The following is an 11,193-nucleotide window of genomic DNA, read 5'->3' on the forward strand; positions in this document are numbered from 1 at the left end:
ATGCATATTTGGAACATGAGCTGGAACACATTCTCATTTCCCCCCCACTCATATTCTCTGCTATGCCACCATCCACATCAGTGGGCAGAGCTTGACAGAATGCACATGGGCTATGTTTTTCTGAACAACTGCTCCCCTACCCTCCACAACCTTTCCCCAAACTGGGCATGTGCACAAATATTTCTGTATTTACGCACAGAAATAATCTCAGGAAATGCAGAACAGCAAATGTTACCAGCCTTAGTTATGTTTAACAATGGGCAAAATGGAGGCTTGTGGATTTTTGGTGAAGGCAATTTCAATTTAAAAAAAATTAATACTGAGATCTTATACATGCAAGGTAAATGTCAGTCTTGTGCAAGTTTTGTGTGATAAAGAGATCTGCAAGAGTTCTGTATTTATTTTTTTTAAAGTCTGACATATTTACTGCAATTATACTCTCCTGGGTAATTCCTCACAGGTACTGTGTGGAGACAGTTTGAGCGTGTGGTAATCGGTGGAAGTAGACAGGCTTGTATCAGGTGTTCTGTTGGAAACACAATGGCTAGGTTGTGTTCAAGTGAGGAGCAAATGGAAGCTGGGGTGTGGCAAAAGGGAACACCTCACAGAAACATCGTCATACATGTGATAAACTGCCCCCCCAAGCACTTATAAGCTTCTACCCAGCAATCAGAATAATAGGTTATTTTTACTTAACAGATATTCTGCATTAAGGGGAAATCCACTTTAAAAAAGTATGGGCCGGCATTTTGATGCCAACATGTAGATGCTGCAAAAAACACGTGCATGAGCAGCTCCAATTCCAAAATAAACTTCCATCTGGAAGCACACAACATATCTGAGCAGCTTGTAAACAGCGGCTCTTAATAGAAGAGTATAAGCATTCCTTTGATGTTTTCACTACAATACCCAGCTTGACCAGTAGGCATAACTGCAGAATGCTTCTTTAACCCAGTAACAGAAAGGAATTTAAAATCCAGGCTTAATTGTATTTAACAGCTTCCCACCCCTCTCACTGCACAAAGAGACAGCCACCCACTTATGAGTTACAGAAACATTTAAGTATATTTCAAAACACCACAACAGGGTGAGCCATACAGGTTGCTCCACTGCTTTACAGCACCATCCTGCAAACCATTAAATGCATACTAGTTTCTCAAGCTCATTTCCCCTCATTTAGGAGAAACAAAAACAATTTACATTTTCCAAACAAAAGAAGTTTTTAAAGTGGCAATGTTTATAGTACTTCATTACCAACACTTTCCTAGTAAAAACTGTTAAGTCATAAAAAAAGATTTTATTTGAATAAGAAAGGAAAACAAAAAACAAAAAAACAAGGCTTCCTACGAAAGACTATATCCATCCATTTTGGAATGTAAACTCTGAGCAGAAATAAAGAGCTCAGTTCACATTTTTAGAAGTCCCTGTTGGGTGCAATCAGTATGGCCTGAAGGGAGAAGAGTAGCGTGGCGATCCCCTGCTTTGGTATGGAGAATCGCGGCTCCTTGAACCAGAACGGGAGCGCGAGTAGCCATAGCTGATGCTTCTTTCAGGACAAACTCTGATATAGGATGTTTCACCCTGGAATTTAAAACAGAGAAAACCCAAACGTTGGCATAACATCCTGCGGTCAATGTTATGAATGAATGAATGCCAAAAATGAAGATCAGGAACCAATGCACAAGTGGCTCAAGGCTGGAGACAAGTTTTTCACATACAGGCAGTATGAATCCACCTACTGCTGCCTTAGGCCAGCTCTGGCCTGGACCTTGAGGTCTACAGAGGAAGGACATGTTACGCAATAGCTAGTATTGTGCAGGTATTAGTAAGGCAAACACAGCCACGTTCTGTCACCATCTAACTAAGAGAAGGGTGAAGATGTCAGTAGTTTTCCAACTGTTAACTGCCACAGGGAGAGAGATGTAAGCCTACTGCAGTCCTTCAGCATAGTTAGGAGATGCCTTGGTGAAGTGTCTCACCAGCTCATCTTAACTTAATTGTGTCTCAGGAGCTCAGGTTCTGAAGGGAATCCCACAGCAAGCAGCCTCCAGCTGTGACAGAGGGGGTGGTTGAAGCAGATCAGGCCAGCCACTGGAAGAAGGTGGTTGCAAGTGAGGTAGCAATGCCCCAAAACTGGGGGGAAAAACTGGTTTATGGCAGAGATATCATGAGACCACCATAGGAAGAGATTCCATGCATAGGTGGGAAAGACTGCTATTGTAACCATTACAGTTACTCATCAGCTCCTCTGGGGACAGAAGCACTGCAGTTTGCAGATATGACCTCTGGCTGCCAAGACAAGGTGAGCTAAGCTTATTCAAACAGCCAGCAGCAATCTCTGTTCAGCCTTTGGCCTGTCAAAGGGAGAATGGCAAAGCAAGTCAACTCGACTTACCCGAAAGAAGAGGCAAGTAAATCCAAATGCTCATTTTCCATGTAACTTAGGAAAGAACCCACAAAACCTGGTCTTGGGTGTCGGGGCTCACACCACACCATCATGGGGCGGGTTTCACAAAGCCTCAACCACTCTTTTAAGCTGGATTCCTAACTTGCTATAAGGATTACCATTAGCCACCAATTCCGAGAGTATTGCTAGACTGTGCCCCTGAAGCCTCTTGAGAGCACAACAGGGCAGGTTAATGCATGTTCCTCCGTGACTGGCACAACGCACATGCTCTTCACCCACAGGCAGGAACCCACCTCATGAGATCGGAATTTGGTGTCATCCAGTTTACGCAGTGCGTATTCCATGTCTTCTTTGCGGAGAAACTCAACCACCCCCATTCCATCTTTCTGTACATCTGCATAACATACATCACCAGCTTCACGCATGTGATCCTTCAGGTCCTGCCAGCTGCCTGATGGAGGAAGCCCTGAGCAGTGAGAACACAAAACATAAGAGACTATGTAAAGGGATGACACTAGCGGTCTTAGGATGTGCCAGGAAAGGCTGCACACCCTGAACTGGTCCCTCCAGTGGTTCAGAGGCGCCATTCACAGACTTCCACAGACTTCCTGCTTATAAAGGATCCAAAGGGCAGCAATTAAGTTCCATTCCAGAGTGGATGAGCCCTCCATTGTCAGCAACGCAGTCCCCTAGGTAGGATTCAGAGTGCTGGGCATTGAGAGGAATCCTCCTGTTGGTCCAATGTATACTTAACATCACCCCTAACTGACTGGGCAGATTGTACTCCATGTTACTCAGGATCGGATTCCCATCCAAGAATGATAGTCCCCTTCTAACAGTGTGAGTTTGGATCCTCAGATTCCAATAGCTCATCCTTGGGCAGCGAAGCAAGAACACCTGTGTTTAACTATCAGCATGTTTACTAAGAAAAGGTAAGTGTCTCCCCTGTTCCACATCCCATTCTGGAGATACTAGCATACTGCTGCTCCTGGCAGTTTCAAGAATGCTTCACCATACTCTCTAGCAAATGCACGTTCTCCCATTCATGCCCAAAGTCAAGAGATTCCTCCAGATATCCTCCCTGCCCTCCCAGGCTTCTGTGTGGGAGATGTACACCTGGGGTTCAACACTTTTGTTTTCAGGTCCTTTTGCAAAGCTGAGAAGATTGCAATTCAGTGGTTTCCTCACAGTGAGCAATCATATTTTTAGCCAGGACGTCACAGTAGCATGCAGAGAAGGACAGAGTTAGATCACTGTATTTTATTTAAGTAGCGCATAGGAATAAACATGTTTTTATGTTTGTTTTAAGTGGGCCATTCCATAAAACTGATCAGGGAGTGCTGAGTTTTCTCCAGAGATTTGATCGCCATGGCAAAAACCTCCAAAATATTTCCATTTCTCTCCAGTAAGAGGCCTTTTCCACCTGTCTCTCCCAATTTACTAGGCAAGGCACCTAATCCAGGTGTGCCAAGGTTGCACTGAGGGATCCACAAAGTTATTAATTGAGGGATCTAATTCAGGCTAATTTTCTCTCATAAGCAGAAATAACGTGCAGTTCCTGCAGCCCCAGCCATATCTTTCACAGACTCATTTTTGTCTGAGAGTATCATTTGCTTTAACGAGACTCAGTTCTCCTGGCCCTGCACACTAACAGGCTCTTCTTCCTTCCCTTCACCTACCTAGTTGCCCACTGCCAAGTCCATTGAGTTCATGCCTGCCTACAGGTGGAGATTTATTTTTTTTGCTCACCATTCATTCACCAAGATGACCTCCAAAAGCAAATAAAGAGACTTCCTCCGTGAATTGAACCAGAAAGCTGTGTTGTCCACTCGCAGCTCTGAAAAAACTCTTTCACAGGAACAGGATTTATATTAAAGAAGAAACCCTATATTACGGAAGCAAGATGCTCCTGCTCCCCAATATCATATAAGTGAGGCATGGCATCAGGATGGCTCCCAGTCAGTATGAAGTACAGAAGGCAACGTACCTGAAACAAGGACCCGGAATTCAGAGCGTCGTGAAGGAGGGCCATTTCTCCCACGAGGCCCCCCACCAAAACCTCCACCCCGTCCTCTGGAAGGTTTGGGAAACTCAACACGTAGACGACATTGGCCATAATCATAGCCATTCCTCCCATAAACTGCATCTTCTGCATCTCTGTAAACAAACAATATACGCCTGTGTTTAGCACTATCCAGTCAGCAACTGAGAGGAACATGAAAGGTACTACAACAAATGAACTCTTGCTGCACCTCAAAGACTAACACCACATTTTATTGATAATATGTGCTAGTCTTTAAGATGCCAGAAGACTCTTCGTTGTTTTTGCTACAACAGATTAGTTCAGCAACCTCTCTGGAAAACGAGCACTAGGACTCTTGTAGTTTGAAACTTGAAATATAGAAACATCGAGATATAGGTCAGAAAGTGTTGAGAGGCTCCCAGTTTCTAAGCTGGAAGATGTTAGCACTTGCCAAATTCCACCTGAACACACTTTATTTGGTGGTCCTTTGGACTAACCATTGGCAGTCGCAGCTCTAGAAATATCACTCAAACTTGAAGTCTGTGAATGATAGAGATGTTTCTAGCTTTCAACAAAAGGCACAGTACGAAACATACTGACCGTAGACATTATTCATCATCAGGGTTGAAAATGCTGAGAAAATTTTTTTTAGGAAGTTCATGCCTAACACTTGTGCAAAAACAGCCAGCACATCATAGCACCAGGGAGTTCGTATTTATTTTCCGAACACCAATTACTATGTTGACTTGCTACTCTCTCAAGAGTAAAATGAAGAAGGTAGCAATCAAACTTTAGTGCCCAAGGCACTGTTGTGCCAGCTGTTTCAAAAATTCAATGCCAGCTACTCAAAGGCTACTTTAAAGAGATAATAACAAAATGAAGCTGTTCGCTATACTTAAGATTAACAATAATTCCTTCAGTATGCGGTTTTCTATAGATTAATTAGCAGTGTTCCAAACACTACGGTACTTTAACCGTTATATTTAAAGGATGTGTCAAGCAGCCCCCTCCAATACTAGTTTTAGAGCGCATAAGCTACAGTCTGCTTCTTCATGACATCTTTTTTGCTGCAGTTGAAGTGCATCTTTGTCTCTGACGTGGTCAGCCCAAGACCCCCTTTAACTATACCAGTTAAGAGGTCTTGAGGTGGCCATGTCAGGGATGAAGAGTGACTTTTGAGTAATTGGGCTAACTTCTGATGCGATCCAATCACTCCTCTCTCAGATTAAGAATTCAAGGTATGCTGCCAGTTAAATATGCTAACCACTGCAAAAACTCCGAGGATCAACAGTTCTGCATAAGTGAGAGGAACAAACATCCCTTTTCATTGGATGTATGGGACTGTTTTATTGAGATGTTTTTTAAATGCTATAGTATTTTATTGTTTTATTTTATGTGAACCACCTTAGGAAGAATTTTATTTTTGAAAATCAACAAAGAAATTAATTAAACCTTAATTCATAAATATGAGGACTCCATTCCAGGATGTTGTAAAGTCTTACTTAAAAAGAAAAAAAACTGGCAACCCACTTAAAATAAGGTGGTCTTTAGATCACCTAGATCTCCGACTGCAAGATATTAACAGCAGATGGGCCATTTCACAGTCTGTTTTTTACCCTGAATAACCATTTCTAAAGTTGAAAGGCACCATCTTTATGAAAGGGCTCCATCATGTTAAAATGGCTCATCATGCCTTATAAAAAAAAAACAGAGTGAAGAGGAAAAAATCGTGAAAAGGGATACAAGAGAGGAAAAGCAGTTTCATGAGACCAATTCACTACACTTAACCAAGGGGGAAATTGTGTGGAAGTCCTTTAACCTCAAAAAGGAAGGATGCTGGAAAAATGTGGACTGTTCTGCTGCAGCCTTGTTGTAGTGCTTATTTTTATACAGACAGGATATCATTTCTCCAAGGGACAATATTTTTTGGTAAAGGTAGATGATAAACAGAATATTTGCACCCTCAAAATAATGAGGCATCTCTGTGCTGTTATGTACAAACATTATCCCTTTCAGAGAGGTTAAAGTAACTATACACAGAATAACACACGCTGCTGCCTGTCAGAATAGATGAGAGATGGGAGAACCTTTTCAGACCGTGGATCACATTCCTTTCCAGGGACCACGTGCTAATAGTGGGCTAGAAACATGAATGGGTTACCTTTATACAGTAGATTACTGTAGTTTCTATGCACACCTCTCCCTGTTTCAGGCAAGCAAGAAGCATTATCAGCGTTCAAGGCACTTACCAGCCATGCAAAACACCGTTGTGCAAAACAGGGCTGGTGAGGGGTGTGGTTGACGAGGGGAAGGAATATCCTGGGGAGAGTTTTGAGGACCAGATAAAGATGCCTGGAAGGCCACACTTGGTCCCTGAACCTGAAGCTCCCCACCCCACCCCCAGGGTAGGCAATACTGGTCTGACTTAGTATACGGCAGCTTCCTACGCCACGAATAGAAAACCTGTGACCCTCCACGGATGTTGCTGGACTCCAACTCCCACCAGCCCCAGTAGCCAAGGATGGGCAATGATCAGAGATGGCGACAGGAGTTGGGAGTCCAACCTCATTTGGGAGGGTCACAGGTTCTCCATCCCTCTGAAGGCGCACAAAGCCATTGCCTTGCAGAAGCTAAATGGGTGGTTGTATGCAAGTCAGCCACACAGAAATTAGTAGACATGATTTACCTAGGGCTAGAACCTTTTCACAACCTGGTGCCCTCCAGATGTTGCTAGACTACAACTCCCATCAGCCCCAGCCGCCACCACTGTATGATGCTGGAGGACTGATGAGAGCATGGCTGTACTAGCAGGGATTGATGCGAGGTGTAGCCCAACACCATCATCCAGAGGGCACTATGGTGGTGAAGGCTGGAGTATACTCGAAACTGGATACAACCCATGGTCTGTTTGGGTCTGCACAGTGCCGTCTGGAAAGCCTCCAAGCACCAACGGGCACCGCCTTGGGTTCCATGAGGGAAGAAAGGCTAGAGATTAAATACAAATAAATACATTTCATTGTCATTTATTCTAAGATTGCATTCAATTTAAGATCCTAATCCAGAGTAGACCTCCTGAAATTAATGGGCCCCTATTAGTCATCTCTATTGGATTGTATCCAATGTTGCATCATAGTCAGAGCAGACCCCTGAAATTAATGAACACAACTAACTTTGGCCCATTAACCCCAATGGGTCTACTCCAAGTATGGCTAATGTTGCATACAACCCTTAGCTTTTTTTTTATATACACACATAACGATCTGAGTAGGACTAATGTTGGGAGCAACGCTTAGCATTTAAAAAAAAAAACTGTAAACCTTCTTGGGTGCCTAAGCTGCAGAAAGGCAGTATATACAAAGATACCTTAAAGTTTAACAAGCACTTAAGAAGAGCCCGCTGGCCCTTACGTCCTTATTCAATGCCTATTGTTACCGCCTTTTTGCACCTCTGGCGGTTTAATAATTTTATTTTGAAAAAAGGCGGGAAAGCAAAGGACATGAGGGGGGAGGAAGGTCGGGACTTGCACCTCACGTCGCCCAGAGAGGCGATGGAGACCCCTCCCCCCCAAATTACTGAGGGGGGGGCTGGCCTCCTCCCGTCCGCTGAGGCGGCCCCCTCCTCACGCCCCCCCAATTGAATGTGGTGGGGGCTCTCTTGAGGGGCCCCCTCCCGAGTCCCCAGCCCCCCTCACCGGGGGTCCTCGAAGCGCACGAAGGCGAAGGGCACGAGGCCCCGCTTGCTCTTCAGCTCGATGTCCCGGATGCGGCCGTACTTGTAGAAAAGCTCCTCCAGGTCCTTCTCGCGCACGTCGGCCGGCAAGTTCCCCACGTAGATGCGGCCGTCGCCCGCGCCGCTCCCGCCGCCGCCCCGGCCGCCCCCTCCGGACATGCCGGCCCCGCCGCCGCCATAGTCCATCATATCCCGGCCCCAGCCCCCGGACATCCTCCTCCGAGTCCTGTCCCTCAGCGACCACAGCACCCGCAACCGCCCCGGGGCCTACACGAGTCCGTCAGTCAAGTCGGCCGGCCTTCGCCGCCGCCCCCTCAGGCCTTACCACAGAAGCGGCGTGACGGAGGACAAAAAAGACAGGGGGGGAGGTGCAGCTTAAAGGGGAGGAGGAGGAAGGAGAAGCCGCGCGCGCAACGGAATAAAACAAAAGAGGAGAGGGGGGAGCGCCTCATGGGCAAAACCTCGCGAGCGGGTGAAGGGAAGAGCGCCTTCTTTTCCCCCCTCCCTCTCTCTCCTCCACACACGTCGGTACTCAATGCGCAGGCGTCATAGGCTGCGCCTTTGCGCATGCTCGGGTGTTCTCGGCTTTGCAGCTTGCAAGGCGGGCGAGTTTCCTTCTCGCGTGCTGCGCCCCCTCCTGTCAGCTGCGTGGAGTGATTTGCTGAATTCATCCTTACGGTTTCCTCCTTTATATTGCTCTCCGACTGAGATCGTACCTTTTATGACGGTTGCTAAATAGTTTTTTTTAAAAAAAATGTGACTGATGACGTAGGCTTGAGTCCATGAAAGCTTATGCCTGGGATAACTGTGTGCGGCCCTCCAGGCCTCTCTGTCTGGCCCTCAGGACTCTCCCCAGGCCACACCCCTTCTCTGCAAGCCACACCCTTCGCTGGCCCTGATTCACATTTTCCTGAATCTGTCCTTGACCTCTGATCACGGGTTTTGCTTGCCTGGATGGAGAATAGAGAGGGGTGGAAGCATGTGTAGAAACCATCCTATTGCACACAGGTGAAATTTGCATCTGTGGCTATGCCCATGTCTGTCTCTGGCCCTTCCACCACTATCATGTGGCCCCAGGTAGGTTTCCCAGAACAGAATGCAACCCTCATGCTGAAAAAAGTTCCCCACTCCTGGTTTATCCCATAATAAATGTGTTAATCTTTAAGGTGCCACAAGACCCTTTGTCCACACTCCCAAGTTACAGGTATATATGCACATGTTTTCGGGGCCAGGGATTCTAATGTCAGCAGAGGGGGAAGCATTTAAATTGTGTCTACCTGTCTTTGTAAACCACTTTTACAATCAAGCAGTATATTCATTTCAAATAAATACCTGTAATTCAAGGAACACTTTGTGCATCTGATGAAGCAGACTGCAATCCATGAAAGCTTATTGTGCCATGATAAATTTGTTCATGTATAAGATGTCACACAAGACTCTTTGCTGGTTTTACTTGAAAGCTAGACAGCCAAGTCCTTTGACGTATCACCATGGAGAGTTCCCTGCCTGGAAGGCAGAACTTTCTGGTTACGCTGGATGCCATTTTTTCCTCCCTGATTTCGTGTGACAAATGTGCAGAGCACTGCTCATCCGTAATTTATGATGTTTGCATGCTGCCCCATAATATAAAGTTCTCTGGGCAGCTTACAATGACTAAGCAAAAACAGTTGATGAACAAAATAAAATAAAGGATAAAACCATTAAAAAAGTGGGGGGAAAGAATAACTGCAAATATACAACAAAACAGTTTGCCGCGCATAGAAAACCCATGGAAAAATCCAGGGCTGTATGGTAGCTGTCATTGGGCAGTCCCACATACACAAACACACACTGATGAAGTAAAGGCAGGAGTTTCTGTTCTTTCTAAGATGGGTGAGGAACTTTTTTCAACCTGAGGAATGCGGCCTGGGGAATAGTCTTGGCTTAGCAGGAGTGTCCCAAGGGCCAGGTAGAGAGGTGCCTTCTTTTTGGCTCACCAAAGCAGAGGCAAAGCGAAAATGCAGGAGGAGAGCTGGGTTGCGCATGTCCTGTAATGCACACGCACAAGCTTTCAGGCTGGCGTGTTGCACATTTCCAAGACAGCTGTCTGCTAATGAGCTGCCCTTAAGTGTCATTTTGAAATCTCAGAATGGACTAGAATGTCAATGAGCAAAGCTGAAATCTCCAGCAACAGTGCTGGGGCCCCATTGGGCATGCTTTTTATATTTATGCAAACCTGTTTATCCAGCAAATCTGGACGAAGGCTTGATAGGTTGGATTTACCCAGTGAGGCAGATGGCCCCCTTAAGCTGACTTTTGTTCAAACTGGATTTGACAGGTTGCTTTGACTGATGTTTTACCTGCCTTACATTTTTATTTTTATTCAGTTGTTTTATTGTCCTTTATTATATTTTATTGTGTTTGCATTGTTGTTGCAGGTCACCTTGAGCACCATTTGGTGAAAAGACTCAAATGCATCATTTTAGAATTACTTTCACTGAATCACATTTGCCAACTTGTTGGCCCTTTGTGCTGTAGGCGGGGAACAGTCATAGCTAGCTCTGTTATAAGAGCACCTTCCTTGCTCTTGCCAGTTCAGTCCCAGTCAGGGCTGGGAATGCCCCCGTTTGAAACCCCAGAGAGCTGCTGCCAGTCAGTGTAGACAACACTGAGCTAGATGGACCTATGGTCTGACCCAGTATTTGTTTATTAAATTTATATTCTGCCCTTCCTCCCAAAAGGAGCCCAGGGTGACAAACAAGAAGGGAAAAAACAATGAAAACGCCTTTAAAACAAATAAGGCAGTTTCCTGTGTCCCTAAGGCACTGCTCACCCAATTCCAGACCACTAGCTCTACTGTTGGGGACAGGATGCTTCTGGATGCCAGTTGCTGGAAACCACAGGAAGGCAGAGAGTGCTGTTAAGCTCAGGTCCTGCTTGCCGGCTTCCCTTTGGGGCACCTGGTTAGCCACTGTGAAAACAGGATGCTGGACTCAATGGGCCCCCTTTGGCCTGATCCAATAGGCTCTTCTTATGTCCTTAGAGCACTTACCCT

The 11,193-nt window shown here is 45.6% G+C and overlaps 1 protein-coding gene across 1 annotated transcript; it reads right to left on the reverse strand.

Moving 5' to 3' along the window:
* Positions 1-1,039: 1,039 nt before the first annotated feature.
* SRSF9 (serine and arginine rich splicing factor 9) lies at positions 1,040-8,785 on the reverse strand. The gene is made up of 4 exons (XM_061602393.1): positions 8,122-8,785; positions 4,395-4,564; positions 2,701-2,873; positions 1,040-1,581 (listed from the first exon to the last, which is right to left on the reverse strand). The coding sequence occupies exons 1-4, from the start codon at positions 8,370-8,372 to the stop codon at positions 1,438-1,440; spliced, it is 738 nt and encodes a 245-aa protein (XP_061458377.1). The 5' UTR covers positions 8,373-8,785; the 3' UTR covers positions 1,040-1,437.
* Positions 8,786-11,193: the final 2,408 nt, after the last annotated feature.

The sequence above is a fragment of the Rhineura floridana genome, chromosome 19, assembly GCF_030035675.1.
Source record: "Rhineura floridana isolate rRhiFlo1 chromosome 19, rRhiFlo1.hap2, whole genome shotgun sequence".
Lineage (NCBI taxonomy): Eukaryota > Metazoa > Chordata > Lepidosauria > Squamata > Rhineuridae > Rhineura > Rhineura floridana.